General features: G+C 36.9%; 1 protein-coding gene across 4 annotated transcripts in view; it reads right to left on the bottom strand.

Annotated features, from left to right (window-relative positions):
• Window positions 1-4,871: 4,871 nt before the first annotated feature.
• LOC107014740 (DNA polymerase I) overlaps window positions 4,872-22,728 on the bottom strand; it is a 48,725-nt gene continuing 30,868 nt past the window's right edge. For all 4 annotated transcript variants that reach the window (XM_015214793.2, XM_015214791.2, XM_015214792.2 and 1 more), the window contains 6 exons: window positions 15,729-15,838; window positions 14,125-14,175; window positions 11,865-11,923; window positions 6,565-6,609; window positions 6,406-6,480; window positions 4,872-5,395 (listed from right to left, as the gene is read on the bottom strand). In XM_015214793.2, coding sequence (XP_015070279.1) covers window positions 5,240-5,395; window positions 6,406-6,480; window positions 6,565-6,609; window positions 11,865-11,923; window positions 14,125-14,175; window positions 15,729-15,838 — 496 coding nt within the window. In that variant the 3' untranslated portion in view covers window positions 4,872-5,239. The remainder of the gene's footprint in view (window positions 5,396-6,405; window positions 6,481-6,564; window positions 6,610-11,864; window positions 11,924-14,124; window positions 14,176-15,728; window positions 15,839-22,728) is intronic.

The following is a 22,728-nucleotide window of genomic DNA, read 5'->3' as shown; positions in this document are numbered from 1 at the left end:
CGAACTTAAAGCAGTGATAATAAAGGCAAGCTTATGGCAATATGTATGAATGAGTTGTGAATTTGTTCTGAGAGTGAGTGTTGAAAAGTAATCCTTATACTCAAACTGAAATCATTGTGTGAAAAATGAGGATGTTGTTTTGAAGTGAGGACACTAGTTGCAATACCGGAAATATTAGCACCTCGGTGAGAAATTGAAGAGGATAGGTGATAGTGCGTGGTGAGTCTGTGTCATGGTCTGGTTCCACATAATTCAAGCCTAATAGTGATAACATGCATAAACATGATGAGAATGATCGGGATTGATAGCCAAATGATTGCGAAAGATAAAATATGGATACTCTTGTACAAAGATTTTGTAGTGAGTCATAGTGCGTCGCTTGAGGACAAACAATGAATTTAAGTTGAGGGTGTTGATGTACCGTGGTTTCACGGTATTTTTAATGCTTTTTCCTTAAGTTTAGTGTGTGTCCAAAAGTCTTTTTGTATTGATTTTTAGGTAAGTTTCTCCTTATTTGCAGGAAATCTGTCCACAGATGAACGCGGAAGTTTTTGCGCGAGAAATTCAGAAGAGACCACCTACGGAGCTTATGACAGTCCGTCGAGTCTGTGACGGTCCGTGGGTGGCATCGTAGTGAGGAGAGAAGCTGATGAAGGAAGATGGGGAAGTCTGACCTAGTGTGGGATTACGGAAGTCCATGACGGACCGTTATAGCCACGACGGTCCGTCCTGCTGGTTCGTCGTAATGATCAGAGAGTAGTCCCAGTACCCAAATTCCAAGAAGTTAAAGTATTATGGAACAGAGACCCTCGACGGACCGTCGTGCTTGGAACGGTCCGTCATACCTGTTCGTTGAGGGTAATGAAGAAAGCAGCAGAAGAATTTGTGAAGTCTGGGACGACGGAGGCCATGACGGCCCGTCGTGACCACGACGGTCCGTCACGAGTTCCGTCGACTCAGACGCGTTTTGACAGATTTTCAGTAATTAGAATCCTTCTTTTATTAGGTTTTTGTTTTTATTATAAATAGTTCGAAAAACCTCGTTTTTGGGGTTAGACTTTTCGTTAGTTAGACTTTTCGATAATCTTTAGTTCTCTTGTTCAAGTATTGAAGGATTAATTTCAGTAATTGATACACTTTTTCTGGAATTGATTGTTGGTGCTTTTGTTGATTAATCAAGTGAATTTCTGGATTTTATTTTTTCTCATTAAAGTAAGTGCATGAATTCTTATATTAAATAGATGAATAGTGTGATTATGACCATGGGTAACTAAACTCCATAACTAGGATTGTGGGAACCATGGGTGAATAATGAGGTAAAATCTAACTAAAATAGCAATTCTAGAATAGTGTCTTGCATGTATTGATAATTCTTTCGTTTAGAAGTCTTTTTAACGAATGACCAACGTTAGAACTGCCTTAATGCTACTTGCCGGACCAAGGAGGTAGATAATAGGAAAAGAATTATCAACATAGATTTAGTGTACACTATCTAATAGGCTAGTGTCGGTTGTTACGAGGTAATAACTTAGTCAAATATCGAATACAATGCTTAATATGAGGTAAAGGTAAGGGTTACTATAGCAACACACGTAGTCGGACCAAGGTGCGGAGTGAAATTTTCTAGATGCCGGACCAAGGATCTAGAGATACATAACTTATCACTTTTCATGCAAGATACTAGGAAAGAATTGTTATAGTTAGAATTATCAAGTTAGGAACCTGTGGGGAACACTTAAGCCCTAGTTACTTTTAATAATTGATTAAGCTCCAAGATTTTAATCTGTTAGTTGTTCACTTTAATTTAGTTAACTATTTTCATTAATTTAGGGAAAAAAACCCTTTTCTTGTCTTTTGTTTTCTAAGGAAATAGTTGACTAAATAATAGTAATAATAGAATAAAGTTAAGTCTGAACTATTTTCCTCGTGAGATCGATCCCAACCTCATTAGTTGGGTTCTTTTACTTGATACGACCGCTTTACTTCTTATTTGAGAAGTAAGTTTGAGCGTATCAAGTGTGTAGTAGTCACTTTGAGTACTGTATTCGTAACTACATAGTGTAAAATTCCTTGCTGTAGTGATATCAGTTGCTCCTCTTGGCCCGTGGTTTTTTCCTTATTTAGAAGGGTCTCCACATAAAATTTTTGGTGTTGTTATTTTCCCATTTTATTCCATTACTTTTACCATATATATTTTTGTGCTTGTCCGCGTTTTTCCAACAACAAAGAAAAGTGTAAATATATTCATTGGAGGGATGGTATGGTTAATCAACAATCTAAGTTCATCATTCCAAGGTATAGATAATGAAGGGCACGAATGAACTATTAGTTGTCCCGATAACTAAGAAGTTATTAACGGAAAGAATTAGTTTGGATTAATTGAACCCAACTTAGGGATGGACACAAAGTGATTTTTATACTTATCAATAATGCTCTTTTGAGTTAGTTCAAACCTCAAACAAAGCAAATACAATACGAATATATATATATTGATTGATTTATAATTTTTTTTCATAAATTTTTCTTGATAGATGTTCTCAATAGAAGCACATATTTTTACCGATAAAGGAGGAGGGGGAGGGGGATGAGGAGGAGGTTGAGAGATATACCTGCAGTTGAAGAGGATCTCGATTGAAGAAGATGAAGTTGAGAAAGAGCGCCTTTCTTTCGGTCTATTTTAGTAAAAATTTAGATATTTTAAGGTTAAAAATAGAGACAAAAGTGTAAAAGTTAAAAGTTTGGGACTATTGAGAAAACATCGATAACCTAATTGATATTGTTTATTTATTTGTCACTTCCACCCAACATTTAAGACTTGAAGCAATTCTGCCTAATTGACTAATTAGTTTGTCCTTTTTAATAGAACTCTCCCTATCGAATACACAATCCTAAGTCTCTTCAATTTTGAAAAATAACAATCGGTGTTTCTTGTGTGATTATTAAAGATCAACTTGACATTTGATTCAAACCATTCCCCCCTTTTTCTGTTTATACAACACGTTTACTCTATTATTCTTTGATAAATTCATTCTCCTATCCTTGTGGATTTGATTCCGACGACTCAAAATTTAGGTTTATTTTGCATGTGGATTAATTGTGTTGCTAATGTCATATATCACCCTTCTATATGAGTATGATCCTCCATATTATAACATAATGTTTCTTTTTCAAATATGCTACAACATGACTACTAGTACAACTAAAAATGAATCTGAGTTTTTAGCCTTGTTTTCAGATTCTCACCACTCATGAATTGTTTGTACTTTTACTTGTATGAGTGAACCATGACGTCGAGTCGTTGCACTTGAATAATACTTGCATACTCTTGTAGCAAAATCTCATGTTAGATCCATATTTTCTAGGTAAGGAGGATAACACAAATATCTTATATTTCATATTGAGTCAGTATGTACTTCATCATCAATAGGTGATTTGCTTTCCATATCCTCCAAAGAAACAAAGAGATGTCGAATAAAACCAATATCATGTTCTTAAACTATATATTGTGAGATAGCGTGATTTATTCCTCAATAATTTTTCAAGCACTACTCACTTGTTTCTCAAAATTTGTCAACAACCACCACGAATGATATCAAAATAATAATTTTGCCTACACTATGCTTGACATAATGATTGTTTTCATAATTTCATCCTTCATCATCCATTAACTCTTCTACCTCTTCTATTGGTGAAACGGATCCAACTTGGTCTAGTTGTCAAATCATGTACTCAATGATCCACTTTTTGGTTCCAATAGCCTTTCTATTTTCTAGCATCATCTTTCATATTTTCACTGCACCAAGGTTGGAATAAGTTTTTATTGCATTTGTTTCACATGATAATTTTCAAGTTCTAAATCTTCACCAGAACTTAGGATACATTACTTTTAAGCTATCAAACATAACCCAAGTCCTAAAGCATCTTCTTTTTTTGGTAAATGGATATTTGCCCCATATGACCAGTGTCTTCTTTTATCTTCTTCCTCAACGTTTCAGAAAAAAAAAACTGTGAATACCTTGGACAATATATTTTAGCACACATTTGTGAGGCACTATCATATTACATATAGAAAATAGATTGAAATAGCACACTGTAAATTGAAATTACTTTCATACCATACGATAAGATCCTTCCTTTCAAGAATGTAATTTGCCTGCATCCTTTTTAAGTATTTCAGGTGTAATACAACTTCCTCCTCCTTTTTTTTTTTGGGAAAGAGTTGGATAGTCTAAATATAGTCCTCTAAGCATCCTAGTACATTTCTCAACTTGTTGGATCAAATCCAGTGCCACATTTTGATGCATGCAGAAAACACTTCGTCTTTATTAACATTTTTGCCTAATTGGCACTTCATAATCCTGCAAAGTAGTCAGATCATCTGCATAAAAAAGTTTGTACACCACTTTGGCATGTCAAAACCTATGCGCAACCCCTTGTCAAAAAAAATTATTGAGTGATCTTGTTAGTACCCTGCAGATAAAATGAAGAAAGCTGGAGACAGGGGATCCCCTAGATTCATCACAAATAGAGTGAAAGAAACCTTGTGCTTGGCCATTGATTAGTATTGGATACCAACTATCAACAGTATCTCTTCCACCACCTGTTTGAACTTTTCAAATAGGTTCCAACAACCAACCTTGTTTGTTCTTCACCAAAATCAATATCTTCAATTCTTGCTCAATATACATGCATAATTTTCAAGCATTGTGTTGGAAGGTGAGGAGTACACAAATAATGTGGAATATTGTTTGTGGAACTTGATTTTTCTTTTTTTTTACTAGGAAAGTCATTTTCTTCATTTTTTTTAAAAAACAATATTTTTCCTACTTTCAGTAAGAGTCATTTTCCTCAACATTAGATGAGACAATATATTGAGATAAACTCTACTCATACCATTTCAATTGCAGCTATTCTAGTTGAGAAATGAAGGAATCATTTACATGTAATCCATCTACAACCTTCATATTTTAGGAGTTACATAGAGAGTTTGAAGAAGAGATGAGCTTGTTACATGGAGCTTGCCTAGTGAGCAGTTTACCACAAAGTGCATACCACAGAATGCTCACCTGAACGGTAGAGGTTGTGTGTTTCCCAGAGATTTCCAAAAAACAAAAAAAGCAATTACACTGCTAAACTACTCTTTAATATCTCACTATAATACAAGTACAGCCCAAAAAAGCTATAGACAGAATTGGGAACTCTTTACAACACCATCAGTTTTCAAGACTCGAGTCTCTTATCAGGCTGATACAACTTTTTGGTGAATGGTATCTACAGTTTGTTTCTCAAGTTTCTTCCACAAATACAAAGCTCTTCTAATTATGTTATCTGCGGAAAATCCTTCCGCATAAGCACTAATAGCTGTTAAGAGGCTAGTAAATTTCTCCCCACCATCCTGCATAAAAAATCTCAGCTTTCAGATTGTAGCAAACATCTAAGCATCAGCACCAGTTTTATTTTTTTACAAGTTCCTGGACTGATTTTCTAATGCTTGTTGCCAACTGTATAAATTCAAGCTTCAATATAATATACTCACTCATAGGAAAAGCTATCAATGGACATATAGCCAATCTCGGAAAATAGAAGTAGCCCTCACAAGGTTCAGGCATCAGTCTAATCAAAACTCCCACAACAAACACTAAGGAAGACAAGGTGCTTTTCAATGTATGGACTGCTCAAGCTGCTGCCAATGTGGACCTTGAAATTCATTGATGTGGACAGGCGAATCTAGGATTTCTAGAACACAGGTGCACCACTAAAAAAAGAAGAAAATAATGTATACAATGGGAATTGATCCTAATCCTCTAGGTGAACAACTCAAAATTTAACAAGTGCACCATTTGACCTTGTATCACGGGTGCTAGCAGATAAAATTATATTAATTTTAGAAAACATACATACATAAAATACCTAGTTTTACGGAAAGACCATGAGTTCACGAGCCCCATGATTTGGCCAATAAATTTTCCATTGGATGTGGAACATGTATCGTTGAGCAATGTGAAGTCATATTATAAGTCAATTTTTTATCCTTCCGAGCATCTATAGGCTGAAAAAGTTCCCACCAAATTTGGGCTAAAAGGCCAACATACCTTCCAATTAATAACTACAGATATATTAGAAATATGGTGCGAGAAATTTAGAAGTCTTAACTCCAACCCTGTTTCCTCACTCTAGGTATTAGAAAAGCCACTTTACTATTTGACACCCACCACTTAGCAATGCAAACTTGGATGGTTGGATGCTGGCCTCTAATCAACACTTTAATAGCTTCTAAACATCAACAAACATGGAGATACTTATAGGACATTGATTCTAAGTGAATTGCAGAGTCGCACCCAAAAATAGACAGCATTTAGATTTATAGATGTGGAACGGAAAATATAAATACTAAGATTGATTCACCTCTGGTTTCTCAAATATCAAGTCATCAGGGACAAAAGGAACCATGTAGGATGGAAGATCACATCGTAGTATTGCCTGCAAAATTGACAGAATTATTCAGTGCGCAGTGGGATGAATTATGAGGTCAGAACAACATATCATAGGGAAAAAGCTACATACTAGATCCTTGCTAAGTCTGGCCAGCTCTGCATTGGATAGCAATGCCTGAAAGCAGATTAACCAATCAAATTAAGAGATCAACTTATTACTCATCTACTCTTCAAAGTAGAAGAATCATGAATGTGGAAGGGTCACATACAGACAGGAGGAATATGAGTAGTTCCATGAAGAATAGTAGCCAAACAAGAATAATTCTGTGCTTATCTTGATATTAAGAGAAAAGGTATCATGATTAAAAGGAGCTCCTTTTGAAGAAGAAACCAAGGGAGCTACTTAAACCATATTGCCAAATGACATTGTTAGAGGTATTATTACAGAGCCCAACCCAGGGATAATAAAATATTATTTCCTGAGAATGTTATTATGTCATACGAAAAGCCCAGTAAATTAATGCAAATTTAACTTTAAGATCTATGTAATAAAAGTCATGAAGAGAACTTTTGACTGCTTCTTGTCAAAGAATGCAGTATATAACTACTACTGATGGTAGAAAAAAATCGTAATAGGAGGAGCTAAACAAACGAGCTAACTTATAATGAGCTATTCCAATCTACAAGATTTGAGTAAATCCGCAGAATAATACAGCAAGCAAACAATGTACACTGATTTAGTTAATAGTAATATCGTTGTTAAATCTTCTATTCTCCAACACTCCACCCAACCAGCTTGTGGATAGATTCATTGCCTGCATGCTTATCAAACTGTCAATTTGCTTCTTTTGTAGTCCTTTGTAAGTAAATTAGTAATTTGACAGGCAGTTGGTATGTATGGCATACAAGACAGCCCATTATCAAGTCTTTCTTGACTGAAGTGCCTATTCACTTCCGCATGCATTGTTCCATCATGAATAACCAGATTAGACGCAATATAGATTGTTGTTTTATTATTGCAATATACTTGCAGGGGAGAATACTGAAAATATTCAAAACTTCTGCGAATTGTTTACTTCACATTTCACAAATCACATGAGCAACTAGTCTAAATTCAACCATTGCACAACCTCTTGGTTCCTGGCCACCATATTTTGTTTAGTACTTACAATTTCACGAGATTTTCTCTGACAAAGGTTACAACAACCAGAACTGGATCTTACATTAGCTATCCCAAATCTACATTAGCATAGACTTCCTTTCGTAGATGTCCATATCTTAAATAACTAGCCTTTTCCATGACTCCCTAGCAACTTACAAGTATCTCACAGTTTGCACTCACCATCAAAGAGTTACTTTTTTAGTGAATGCATGAATTGACTCACCTAGATTACTGCAGAAGTTATTTTTGGACAGGTATGGAGCAAATTTGCTATTTTCGACAAGCCTTAAGTATCGCACCCACCACATCTTACATATTGACGGACTGTAACTTCAAGATCGACCGATGTTTCAACAGATTTGCGACCAAGTAAGCTTGTTTCAGTGAGCAAGTCATGCACATATGGGCATTGACTGACAAATTTACCTTCCTTAGAAGTAGCAAACTCCAGCATAAGGATATATTTGAACACCCCCAAGTCCTTGATATCAAAGTCATCAGCAAGTTTCCTTTTTGATGTTTCTAGTTTAGGAAAGGCACTTAACAAAAAAGATGGACATTGGAGCATGGATAACTTGATATGGGGGACCAAGATTGGGTAAAAAAAAATGAAATTGGTCTAGCTGTGATATCATGTTTAAAAAAGGGACCTTGAGCTTGAATCTACCCCAAAAATCTAGCTCATAAGATGATGATTGTCCAAGGTCATCTGTGTCCCTTAACCAATACGAGACAGTTAACAGGAAAGCAGAAGGCCGGTGCCTTGTTTGAGACCTTTTTCGGCATGAGTTGCTTAGTGTTTATAAAATTGTCAAGATTCGTAGGAAGTATACTTCATGAATGGAGTGGTCATAATCTGCACAGAGTGTGGACACTGGTTTTTACTAAGATTGCACGTGAAGAGTCAGATGGAACTTCACGACAAGATGCCAGCCTCTATAAAAAAGGACAGAAAAGAGCAACTAAGCTTTCATACCATGAGAAAGAGAAATATTTTTGAGGAGAACTCTTTGATCACTTCTTGTTAAAGAATGTTGTACACATTTTCTTATAATAGAAGAATGAAGATCAAGATCAAAATACTAGCAGGAAAAACTGCTACAGAATCACAGATAACCCTACAATTAACTTTCCTATGTTTCTAGATTTGAATAAATGGTATGGAAAATAAAATCAGCACGTCTCTGAAACCAGCAAGTCAATATCTACTGATTTGGTGATATCCTAGCATCTTCCGTTCTCAAACAAACCTCAAGCAAACAATTAGTTCTATTCAGGCTTATTTTATTCCAATATTGAATAATTGGACACTAAGGCAATTTAGCAGTTGTTGTATTGCCTTGGGAGTGTTTAGGCTTGTTAGTTCCTTTAATAGTACTAGTCGTACCCTTGTAGCTCTGGCCATATGTTATTGTGGTTTAATTACCACACTATTTTGTAGTTGTTATTGTTCTTTCTTGTAGACTTTCTTTTTGTTATAAAGGTAACATTTGCATATCAATTATCAGCTCAAATTTGTTATCCAACAATTTACATCATATCCTCCCTCCACACTTGTGTGTCTCGTGTGTCTGGCATAAACAAAAGATAAAGAAAAGAAAAGAAGAAAAAAGAAAACTATCCCTAGATACTCCTTCATCTTTGTATACTTTACACTGCTTTTCTTATTAAATGGTATGATTTCTTCATTGTTTTCTTCTTTTATTTTAGTTTGATGCGCTTGAGCCGAGGGTCTTTTGAAACAATCTATCTACCTCCACAAGGTAGTGGAAAAGTCTGCGTATACCCTAACCCTCCTCAGACCCCACTTAGTAGGATTTCACTAGGTGTGTTGTTGTTGTAAGGCAATCTAGGAGTTCTCTAAAATTTGGTTTACATACAACTCTCTAACAAAACTAAGAAGGAGAATACAAGTATTAGATTAACTAAAAAGAATAGAGTCTCATTTTAATTAGGTTTATATTTTAATCTGTCAGGTCCTACAAAAGGAATGCCAAACCATTTCTAAGACTCAACCAAAAAAGTTCAGATGTAAGACGATTGCATACTTCAGTTGCTCCATTCAAAGATCAATTGAAAATTGCTGCAATAGAGATGCAACAGTAGAATTGTTTTGGAGGGGGGAGAGACACAAACATATGAATACTACATTATTACCACTTTCAAAAATGGGTCTAATCCAAAAGATTGACTGTTTCTACTCGCTATAGCCTGCTTCAGGTTATGCACATCCTATAATTTGGTGAACTGTGAAATACAAAGACAACCCTGACATGCACATGCTGTGATTCCATATACAAAGGGAAGTGACTCAAATTCCAAAAAGATGGCATTTGGCAGATAGAGATGCAACAGTTCATAATGTTGCCAATATTTTGGAGCTGGCTGAGATCCTAGGATGCAGAACTGCTGGTTTTCCAACTACATACTTGAAGTTGGGCCTCTCTCCGTGACAAACATAGGTCAGCAGGGAGTATGGCAAGGAATAGTGGAAAAATTGGAAAACAGGTTGGCAAGCTGGCATAAGTGATGAGACAGAAAGAGGTAGAACAGTACAATTATTTTAGAAGGGGAAGACGGACAAACATATAGCTACCATATTCTTACCATTTTCAAGTATAGCTTTCATCCATAAGATTGATACTCACTATGGCCTACTTCAGGTTTGATCCATAAAATCCATTTCTTTACATATCATAGCAGAACTTCTTCCAAATCTTATCACCCGATGTTGGGCCACCATATTAAAAAAATTGTCGATGCTTCAAATGTCCAACCCTGGACGGGAGGGGGGGATCGAAGAGTTCCCACATCAAGGATTTACAGGATAGGTGGTCTCTTTAAATGATTTGCTCAATATTCCCCTCTTCAGCTAATTTTTGGGGTTGAATTAGGCCCAAAATCCAGCTTCTTGCAAAATACAAAACCAACACAGACACACACATGCTGTGATCATGTACAAAGCAAGGAAACTCCAATTTCTAAAAGATGGTATTTGGCAGATAACATATCTTAATTGTCAGAAATCACAAATGATAAACTAGTTTTCTTCTTCTCTTCTGAAAATATTCTCTTTTTTTAGCAGAGTGAATTCCAATGGTAGTCCATTGAACAGACTTGGTCTAAAACAATTGGGAAATCGTATTATAATTTAAGCTAAGGGAATTGTTAAAAGCAAAAAGTACCACATTGGTTGTTAATGAGATGGCTGGACTCCTTATAAGGCTTGGTCAATCCTCCTCCCTTTTGAGCTAGCTTTTGGGGTGTGAGTTAGGCGTAAGACCTAATTTAACATGGTATCAAAGTCATGCCCATCCCAATTCGTTGTTCACCGATTTTGGGCCCCCATTTAGAAGTGTTCACGCTCCATTTGAGGTCTGGGCGTGCAAGGGAGTGTTAAGAAGTCCCACATTGGTAGAAGGATGGAAATTTGGTCTCCTTATATGGACTTGGACAAACCTCCCCTCATGAGCTAGCTTTAGGAGTTGAGTTAGACCCAGGTACCATATCTTTACATGGTATCATAGTAGGGCCCATCTCACCCGATGTTGGGGCCGCAAAAAAAATCAAAAATTGCCCAAAAACTACCCGCGCACCAAATGCTAAGCACTGGGCATGAGGTGGGTCAAATTGCCCACGCACGAGATGTTAAGCACTAGGCATGAGGTGGAGTGTTAAAAGCAAAAAATCTCACATTGGTGGTTAATGAGATGGGTGGACTCCTTATAAAGGTTGACAATCCTCCTCCCTTTGAGCTAGCTTTTGGGATGTGAGTTTCCCACGCACGAGATGCTAAGCACTAAGCGTGAGATGGGGTGCTAAAAACAAAAAATCTCACATTGGTGGTTAATGAGATGGGTGGACTCCTTGTAAGGATTGGCAATCCTCCTCCCTTTGAGCTAGCTTTTGGAATATGAGTTAGGCCTAAGACCTAATTTAACAGGAATAAAATGGACAAAACAGTTAAAGTGTAAACAATTCACAGCCAGCGTAATTTGGATCCTGTTCACGTGACCAGTAATACTGGATCAGCAGATGTGGATTGAAGACTGATATATTGCTTTGTTTATAGATCACTATTAAATCTAAGCTCAGCTACTGTGTCTAAATGATACCCTGAGATGACAAACTTACATAGGCTTCCTCTGGAGGAGGCAATTTGAATGGAAAAAATTAAAGAAAGAATAATTGGAAATGGTGAATCTCATGTAACAAGTCACTACCAAGAGAAGTTAAATAGACCACAATCATAAATTAGCAGGAGTTACCTTCCTAATTCGCTCCTCCTCAACTTGTTCAACACATTCTAACAAATTTTCTAGTGTACCTATTAAATAAAACCAAAATAGAAACAAGTTAAAAGCAAACTAAATTATGATGGAATTGAAGGAAACAAAAACTACTAAATAAATTAAGGAAGATGGAAAAGAAAACACAAAAGAGTAGATAAAAAGCCCAATACCATTCAAGGAGAAAAATGAATGCCTTATTTTTATTAACAAACAGTTCAATTTTTAATGAAGAATACTGTAATACTTAACACACTGCAAAAATATTCTGATGACTGTAAGAACCATGGTACCACATTTATAACATGATAATAACGTATTTTTGCCAAGAGGAAAGATGTCCGAGTAATGGTGATTTTGGATTATACTAGTTGTGTATCCAGGTCATAATTTGCAGGTAGTTAACCGCTTTCTTTGTAGGAAAAAGGCCAATCATCCCTCTGTCTCATAGAGAATGGCCGAGGATTCAGAGTACAAGGATCGAATCATATAGTTTCCATTGTGACTTTGAGAATCATCTTAAAAGAAAAAGGTATGACGGATTGCAAACCCGCAAAATCACCACTGAAAGCAATCATAAATTACGAACAAAATTGGAGAGTTAGTTTTCAAGGAGAGATATCAAAGGCGGGTTGGAAGACTCATTAATCTCTCTCACACTAGACCAAACATAGTCTAGTCAATAAGCTTGGAGAGTCAGTTCATGCATCATGCATCATCCCCGAGATACTGATATGCAAAGTTGTCATTCACATTTGCAGTATCTAAAGTGTGCTCCACGGAAAGGTCTGTCTTTTCTCAGACACAGTCACCTTCAAATAGAAGCGTTTACGGATGTGGATTGGGTATAATCTCTAGATGACAAAAGATCTACATATGATTTCTGTACACTTGTATGAGGAGACTTGGAGAAGCCAGAAGCTAAGTGTAATCAAGCATGGAGGAAGAACATAGAGCTAAGGCCTAGGTGGTTTGGGAAATTTTGTGGTTACAAAAGCTACTAGAGGAATTGAGATTGTCTGAAAAAGCAAAACTTTTCTTGTATTGTGACAACAAGGCTGCAATAAGTGTAAGCTCATAATCAAGTCCAACATGACCGAAGAAAACACGTTGAAATTGATTGATACTTCTTCAAAGAAAGTTACGAGCAGTCTGTTGAGTTTGTTCCATGTATCATCAGAAAAGCAACTAGTTAATGTGTTTACCAAAGGCCTCAACAAACAGACTTTCCATACACTTGTTTGCAAGTTGGCATGTGTGACATCTTTGTTTCAACTTGAGGAGGTGTGTTGATTGATTGATATCCTAGATAATTATAATATATATATGATTAAATTTATATTGTAATTAGATGTAATTGATTGAGTAATATTGTCTTCCCTTATTTAGCCTTAGGATTCCTTGTATAAGTACCCATTCTCATGGGAAGTACATTCATCAATAGACAAAGAAGTTTTTTCTTCTTGAAATCTTCACTTTCACGAAGTCTTTCACTGGTCCTCGAGTAAGTTAATTTTTTTTTTGAGAAGGTAACATTTTTTTGTATAATTATTACCAGCTTGAGGGGAAGTGCTAGAATATAAGTATATATATATATAGTGTCCCATAAGGAAAAGGATAATTATAGCATCCCATATGGGGGGAATCGATAATATTATAGCATCCCATATGAAAAAATAATAATTATGTATCATGTAGTATATAACTATGAATAGGGCTAAGCGGAATAAAGAAGATACACATCTTAATAATACTTTTTTGTGCTTCCACTCATTGTAGGAACGCAAAAGGCCTTGTATTACCTTCCATGTTTCTGAAGAAAAGAATAGAGAAAGAAGTGGCAGCAACAAATGTAATTGTAGCTCACATTTCTTGTTATATAAAATGGATATGAACTTTCCCTTTAAAGGAAGTGAACAGAGCTAACAGAAATGGAGAATTAGATATTAATTTTTTAGTCAGAGGGAATATTTGCATGCCAGTCTGTTGGATCACACAATAATAATTTGTCTAGAAACCAAGCAACCTATAGGCACTGAGAATCAGAATTAGGTAGGCATACTCCGGATTTTCATGTTACTACATTTGCGAACAATTATAAGTGCAGCAGTAACATGCAGGAAAGGAGGCCATTATGGAAAGGATTTATCCTTCTAAAGCAGGGGAAGCAGTTCTAACTTGTAACAGCCCGTCAAAATTAAGGTTCCCCAGAGTATATTACTAACAACAATTAACATACCAAATTTTGCAATAAGTTGAATAGCATGTACATCTCCAATCCCGTGAACTCCTGCAAAAGAAATGAAAAAAAAGAAGGAATATAGTGCCAGATCTTTTGAAAATTGAGTTTTATAAAATGAAAGATTCCAATGGAGTACTACCATTAAGCTGAATCTGATTTGTATCTACTAATAAACTACTTCCTATAAGTCCAGTGAGACAGACTTATCTATTGTGACTTGATATATTGAAAAAATACCAGAATCTGTCTGTAGGCAGAACACATGTAACTAGCAGCAGCATTTTTTATAAGTGATCTGTACAACACCATTCTGAAGTAATGAGATACAGATATGCCATCCTTTTCTCCTCTCCATTTGGACTTTCACGATGTGAAAGGAAGTGCCATGAACTCCCCAGTAAAATTCTAAGTTAAGTGGACTCTTCACTTTGATGCCGCACTCGTGTCAGGTTCTCCAAAAATACACTACTTTTGGAGAGTACGGCATGCACCCATTGACATTTTTGGAGAGTCCGAGTAACATAGGTGAAATTTCTCAAGCCATTTCCATTTTTTAGAGCTCACAGCTTTTCTGTGTCTTGTCATTGCGTCAGTCATTATTGAATTTAACCTTCAGAATGCTAATAGGCCAGCAATGATTTTAAGTCAGTAACTCAGACCTCCAATAAAGAAGGACCTAAGTATTTTGTCGCGGTCCCCTGTTATGGATCTAGTTATGGGACGTTGTAAGATGAAATCTGATGTTTTCTTTCTATGACTTATGGTGCTGGTTCATTAAGAGAGAACCTGCAATCTCGAGTTGATGTACTCAAAAACTGGAATATTTTCTGCTTATCTTTCCATTGAGTTACAACAACTCTAAACACAACATTGGTGGTTTAACCACCCACCTAATAGCTAATAAATAACTTCCTACTGCTACTGAAATGAGAAAGTGGAGCAAAAACCTTCTTACTGCTAATAACTGCTACAATGAAATAGGAAAACACAAATAGTAGATAAGTTGTCCTTACTGCTTATAAACTGCAACAGAGGAAACAGGAAAACATAATGAATAGCTGCTAAAGTAATCCACTTTCTGATTAAATTTTCCCTGTGTAAACTATTGGTAGACTAAAAGGGTGCTTATATTTTGCTAATGCTTTTCTTTTGCTCAAGTCATAAAGGCTTTTGGTGCAATGTTATACTTTCTTGACAGCACTTGACAGAATACTTCTGGGTAATACTGTTCAGAAGTTGGAGGGACTGAGTGAGTTTAGTTGAAAACAAAGAGAAGTCCAGCAATCTACCTTTTTAAAAAAAAAATAATATTCGATGGGCAGAGCCTAATGACTTATTTTACTGATTTAATCAGACAGGAAAATAGATCTAATTACATAGTGTTCAAAATTGGATAGCTAAAATTAGAAAAGCTAATGGTAAACTATGATTTACATAGTGTGCTAATATGTCTATCTATCTTGTATACTAGGTGGTCTGTGAGCTTGACTTTACTGGCAACTTAATAAAAGATAGCAATGCATCAGCATCTCCAGATATAGTGCATCTTCTGACTACCTTTCAATCTAATGAAAAGATTATACAAGGAAGCACAAATGAACCTGGTATGTTATCAGATTTATCACCCATAAGTGAGGTCAAATCAACAAACTGAGAAGGTTTCAGTCCTCCATATTTTCCAGCAAACTCCTCCATTCCAAATGAGACCATCCTGCCAAAAGGCCAGAAGCAATAAGGGACTTGGTAAATATTTCAGACACATGTCAGATGACAGAAAAATAAACAATTTCGTGATACCCCCATTACCATGTATCTTCTAAGTGAAGGAGATGGGACTCAGAACTATCCATAATGAAACAGCAAACGACATCGAAATCATAGCAAATCTTATGGTAGAGGAGGAAAAGGTTATCTGGTATTAACTATACCTTATGCTTGAATATAATGGTACTAAACATCGTGGTTATCTCTACATAATGCTGCCTCAACTTTATAATATGGAAAGCTAGTCCAGGATTCACCTATCTCAATCAATCATCAAAATTCATGGTGTACTTCCATGATATGATATGTTTCTCCATTAATTTCCCGATCCCCTTTTTAAGGAGATCTGGGGATTCAGAATCCATTCTATCAACTTCAAAACATTGACTTCATGAAAGGTTCCCTCGGTAGTTGTAGTGTGAAGAAACATCAAAACATGGGCACATTAATATATTTTTTTATACACATGAATCAAATTCATCACATCTGCAAATCCTTAGTCCATCCAATAACTGGAATGTCGCCCCTTTTACTGATCAGAGTCAGAATGACACTTGTTCATAAACAAATTCTGAAGTACATAGACAGTTGATTTTGAGTATAGCAGTAAATTAGCTCTCAATCACTTCAGCAAAAGTTGTATCTCCTACACCTATTCTAAGTGCATCTTGTAACACTTCGTACTTCCTGACTAAACGGTTGACCCATTCGAAAGGAGTAATTTGATCTGAACACGGAGAATATGGTTGCGCTCGAGAGTCAAAGTTCAATTTGGATGGGTTATGAGGCGTTGATAAGGATGTGTGGTTATAAACTTATAATAGATGCCATGCTTGCGTCTAGTTTTCAATGCTTCAAACCATTCGTCAATCCGAGCTCGTTACGGAAAGTATTCAATATGATGGGACATGCGGCACATCGCCCATCATGTCCAAGTTGGATGTAATGGAGGTCATGGCTCATTTCGATGTGATGCACGACGCAACACAACACCCATCACCAGTGGAGAAAGCAACGCATTGAAACCCAGGCCCAATCATCAACTTATAACTATGACCCAATGTGAGGTTTTTTTTGAAATTTTACTTCGTTTCTCTAGACCCTAGGACAATATTTCTCTCCTCTCCTTATCCTCCCACTTCAAGCTAAGTCTATTCTAAGTGTTTCTGAGCTATTCTATTGTTAATATATGGATTGTTAACAAGAATCATCTCTCAAATCAAAGGGTTTCAAGAAAACCCCTCTCAAGGGATTAAACATAGATTTTTTGGTATTCTTCGTCATAGTTCAGATTTTCTTTCGAGTAATTTGGAGCGATTAAGGTATGTAAGGCTAACTCTCTTCATGCGGAAGTGCTATGTTTTCCCCAAATCATATTCTTCATTTGCGTGAATTTCTCCACTATGAGACGAGCTAGGGTTTGAATTTTGAAACATTTTGTATAGTTCATGTATTTCATTATGAACATCATGAACTCCTTGTGATATCCCTAGATTCTAACAATATTCATGTCCCATGAATGTCATTGATTTACTATGATTATGATAAAACAAAGATCATATGATTGTCTTCAAAAAGTATGAACTTGATGATTTTATGTTATGATACACATGACGATGAATATAATTATGATTATGAGCCCTTGGCTAAATTTTATCACATAAACAGTTTCGGAGGATTATTATAATTGAGAAGGAATGAGTTCTTAAGACAAGCGGCAAAACCAGGGGTGGATTTACGTGGAGGAAGTGGGTTCATGTGAACCCATGCTCCTTACTTAGACTAGGTATAACAATAGTATTGTTTCGAGTTAAATACTTAAATAAGGGCATGTGAACCCGGGCTCATGTGACCTCTTTCGACTATTGCAGAGTGCACCTTCAACCTGAAAGTCAAGAGATTGATTTCCCATGTGTAACTTTTACAATAACATTCTTCCGTCTTCATATTGTTTTCTTTTGTACCTTTGTTATTGTGTGATGGAAAATCTTTTGAATTTTTAATTCGATAATCGCGAGGGAGTACATTTTCCCTTTCTTTCTTTGTCTTCAGACTTGGGTTCTTAAATCTCCTAATATAACTGTTAGAATAGCAATAAGTATTTCTTAATTAGAATAAGAATTAAAATAGGAATAAGAATAGAAATTCTAGTTGGAAAAGGTTGATACTAATATTACTTAGGAGTTAAGAAAAAGAAGAAGAAGAATGACTAAAGAGAAGGAAAAGCAAGTAAATAAGCAATTCTTTTCATAACTTGGGAAAGAGAGAAGCAGTACAATATATAGAAATCAGATGGGGACCAGTGGGGACCAATCCTGGACACATGTCCTTCTTCTACTCACTACTCTGATCTCTGTAACTTACTCATAATGGAAATTAATTCCCCCTAATAATAACAAGCATTCTGGGGAATGTGTAAATACTAAAACTATATATAAAGATAACTGAGGAATAGAAACAGAATTATCTTAACTAATGCAACTCTAATGGAATTAACTGTCTGTTCATACTCTCTAATGGAATTAACTGTCTGTTCATACTCTATTTAAATTTTGTATCAGATCTCCCCTGTTGAAAATTTCCTTGACCTCAAGGAAGGAATAAGGGAAATCTGATTTTGAGAGCATGATAATCTTCCCAGGTTGCTTGCTCAACTGGTAGTTGATCCCACTGAATTAGCACCTGTGAAGCAGCCTTATTACCCTTCTGTATCATACGTCTTTCTAGGATCTTTTGTGGTTGTGGGCAGTATGGACTTGCAATGTCAATGACTGGAGGATGATTGATCTTTTCAGGTAGCTTGTTACATATCTTGAGTTGCGACACATGGAAGGTAGGATGTAACTTCAATTGAGCAGGTAGTGAGAGCTTGTAAGCTACCCTTCCTATCTTTTGCAGAATTTGATAGGGGCCATAGTACTTAGCTGATAACTTAGAGAAAGGAGATCCTGAGAGAGTGACTTGCCTATAAGGTGAATTTTAAGGTACACCCAATCTCCTTCGTTGAACTGCACATCAGATCTATGTTTGTTGGCCTGAGTCACCATCCTGTGTTGAGCCCTGTGTAAATGATATTGTAACAGCTGAAATTTGAGTTCCCTGGTTACTAGGCTTCGATCCACCGCTTCTACTCCTGAATCACCAGCTGCATAGGGCAAGTGTAGTGGGGGAGGTTGACCATATAAGGCTTCATAAGGCGTGGTTTGAATGGATGAGTGAAATGTAGTATTGTGCCACCATTCAGCAGCTGCCAAATAAGAAAACCAATCTGCCTGTGAGTCAGAACAGAAACACCTAAGATAAGTCTCAAGACACCTGTTCACCACTTCAGTTCGCCCATCACTTTGAGGGTGGTAAGCAGTAGATGTGCTTAATGTCACTCCCAACATTGAAAATAGTTCCTGCCACATTTTACTTGTGAAGATAGGATCCCTATCACTCACTATGTCTTCAGGAATGCCATGTAACTTGTACACATTGTCCATAAACAACCTGGCAATATCAGTCGCAGAATAGGGATGAGATAGGCCAATAAAGTGAGCATACTTAGTTAATCTATCCACAACTACCCATATGACTGTTTTTCCTTTTGACTTAGGCAAACCTTCAATGAAATCCATGCTAATGCTGCTCCATGCTGTTGTAGGGATCTTGAGAGGTTGTATCAACCCCGGATAGGGAAGTGTATCATACTTGTGCCTTTTACAAACATCACAGGTTTTAATGTGCCTTTGGATATCTTCCCTCATGCCCTTCCAGTAAAACAATGCAGCTATTCTCCTGTAAGTAGGTTCAATTCCAGAATGCCCTCCCACTGTTGAATCATGCCAAATTTGAATAATGTCCTGTCTCAGTTTCTCATCAGGCCCCACCACCAATTTCCCATTCTTCCTTAATTGGTTATGGACAAAAGAGAAGCCTTGTATTTCAAAGTGTTTGCCCTTCAACTCTTGAATCCTCTTAGTCAATTCAGCATCTAACTCCCAACTCTTCATGATCAACTCCAATAAATCCGTCTTGATTGTTGATAAGGTAAGTGCAGCCAACTCAGCTATAGGCAATCTTGATAGTGCATCTGCCACCTTGTTCTCTTTTCCCTTCTTATATTCAATGATGAAATCATATTGCATTAACTTAGTTATCCATTTGAGTTGTGACCCTGTGTGCAACTTTTGTTCCAACAAAAACTTCAAAGCTTTTTGATCAGTCTTCACTGTAAAGGGCCTGCAAATTAGATACTGACTCCACTTGTTCACAGCCAAAACTAAAGCCAATAGCTCCTTGTCATACACTGAGAGGGTTTGATGCCTAGGGGATAATCCTTTGCTCAAATAAGCAATAGGTTGTCCCTTCTGCGTTAAGACTGCTCCAATGCCTACACTACAAGCATCAGTCTCCACCACAAATGAGATAGAAAAATCAGGCAACAACAGAGTTGGAGCTGTTGTCAACACCCTCTTGAGACTCTCAAAAGCATCTGTAGCTTTGCTGGACCATCTAAAGTTATCCTTTTTCAACAAGTCTGTGAGAGGCTTGCTAATAACTCCATAACCTTTTATAAACCTCCTATAGTAACCAGCTAACCCAAGGAAACCTCTCAATTGCTTGAGGTTAGTAGGTTCAGGCCAAGATTGGACAGCTTCCACCTTCTTAGGATCTGTAGCCACTCCATCAGCAGAAATATAATGACCTAAGTATTCCACCTTTTTAGCTGCAAAGACACACTTGCTTTCCTTGGCAAAAAGTTGGTGTTGGACTAATAATTCAAAGGTGGTTCTCAAATGGTCTACATGCTCCTCCAAATTCCTACTAAACACCAGTATATCATCAAAAAACACAAGGATGAACTTCCTCAAGTGTTTTTGAAAAATATGATTCATGAGACCCTGGAAACTTGAGGGTGCATTGGTCAATCCGAATGGCATGACCAAATATTCATAATGTCCTGTATGTGTTTTAAAGGCAGTTTTATGCACATCGGTAGGAGCCATCCTAATTTGATGATATCCTGCCCTTAAATCAATTTTAGTGTATACTTGGGACCCCCCCAATTCCTCCAACAGTTCTTCAATGATGGGTATTGGAAATTTATCTTTGATAGTGACCTTATTTAGAGCTCTATAATCTACACAAAGTCTCCAAGAACCATCTTTCTTACTCACTAACACCACAGGTGAGGCATAAGAACTAGAGCTATATTGAATAATACCTTGATCCAGCATCTCTTGGACCATAGTTTCAATCACATCTTTCTGAATTGGTGAGTATCTGTATGGTCTGGAATTCACAGGTTGATTGCCTGTCCTAAGAGGAATGTGGTGATCAAAGACCCCTCTTGAAGGAGGCAATTCACTTGGCTCCTTGAATAGTTTCTTGTATTCCTCCAGTAGTGCTTGAACCTCCTTGGGCTTCTCCTCTCTATCTTGTAAACCTTCTTCTTTTGGCATCCCAGCCATACACACCTTGATCATAAAGATTTGTGCAGTGTCCACAGTGATGTTATTGAATGCCTTAGCATCCACAGTTTTAAATGTTGGATGAGCACCCTGCAAGGTTATGGGCTTACCATGGTACTCAAACTTCATTAGAAGCTTTCCAAAGTTCATTTTTATGTCTCCAAGTTTGCACAGCCATTGGATACCCAACACAACATCACAACTTCCTATTGGCAATACTAGGAAGTCATCTTGAAACATGGTGCCCTGCATAATCCATTTGAACTTTTTGTTTCCCTTTACAGATTGAATTACCCTCCCATCTGCTACAGAGACATCCTGTGGGTTAATGTCATGAAACTGACAACCTATTCTCCTAGCAGCCTTCTCATTGATGAAATTGTGGGTGGAACCACAATCAATGAGGACAATGATAGGCTTCTTCTCAGTATACCCCTGGATCCTCAAGGTTTTGTACCCTCTAGTCCCATTCAAAGCTTGGAGAGATATTTCACAATTCTCCATGACCTCTTCTTCGTCTAAGAATAATTTTGCCTCATCTACTCCTTCCTCCTCTTGTGTCAACTCTGCTGAATCATCTGATTCTAGCTCCAGGGAATACAATTGCCTCTTGGCTTTACATTTGTGGCCCAAACTGTATTTTTCATCACAGAAAAAACACAGCCCCTTGGATCTCTTTTCATCCATTTCAGCAGGGGTCAACCTTCTCCTTCTGTTAGTGTCAAACTTAGCAACATTGGAATTTTGGAAACTTGACCCCTGACCCTTGGCTCTAGTACTGTCACTATAACCTGGAGAACTCCTAAGGTTAGAATAATTGTGACCAGTGTTAGAACACTTCATTGCCTTGCTCTGAGCAGCAAAATTAGACTCGTGAAGTCTAGCTAGATAATAGGCTTGGGGTAAAGATCCTGGGTTTCCAATCCTTACTGCACCTCTGAGTTCAGGTTTTAGATTGTTTAGGAAAATGCTAACAGCATGCTCTACTGAAAGATTTATCCTAGTCATGACACTATCAAAAGCCTTTTGATAATCTTTAACTGAACCAGTATGCTTGATATTCATTATCTCAGTCATGGGATCTGAGTACTCAGCCCCAAATCTGTCTGCCAAAGCATATACATATTCTTCCCAACTAGGAGGAGGTATCTGACCTCTATTTCTCATGTATCCTTGATGCCACTGCAATGCATCTCCATCAAAGTGAATTGCCACTAGTTTCATTCTTTGATGGATAGGTATCTCTTCCATTGAGAAAAACTGCTCCACCTTATACAACCAAGTTCTTAGGTCCTCTCCATTAAACTTTGGGAACTCTATTTTGGTATATTTGGTAAAAGTAGGCAGGGGAATATTGGAATGAAAATTGTTCTGGTTAGGG

The sequence above is a fragment of the Solanum pennellii genome, chromosome 3 (assembly GCF_001406875.1).
Source record: "Solanum pennellii chromosome 3, SPENNV200".
Lineage (NCBI taxonomy): Eukaryota > Viridiplantae > Streptophyta > Magnoliopsida > Solanales > Solanaceae > Solanum > Solanum pennellii.
Note: the sequence above shows the minus strand (reverse complement) of the source record. Positions and strands in the feature narration are given on the sequence as shown.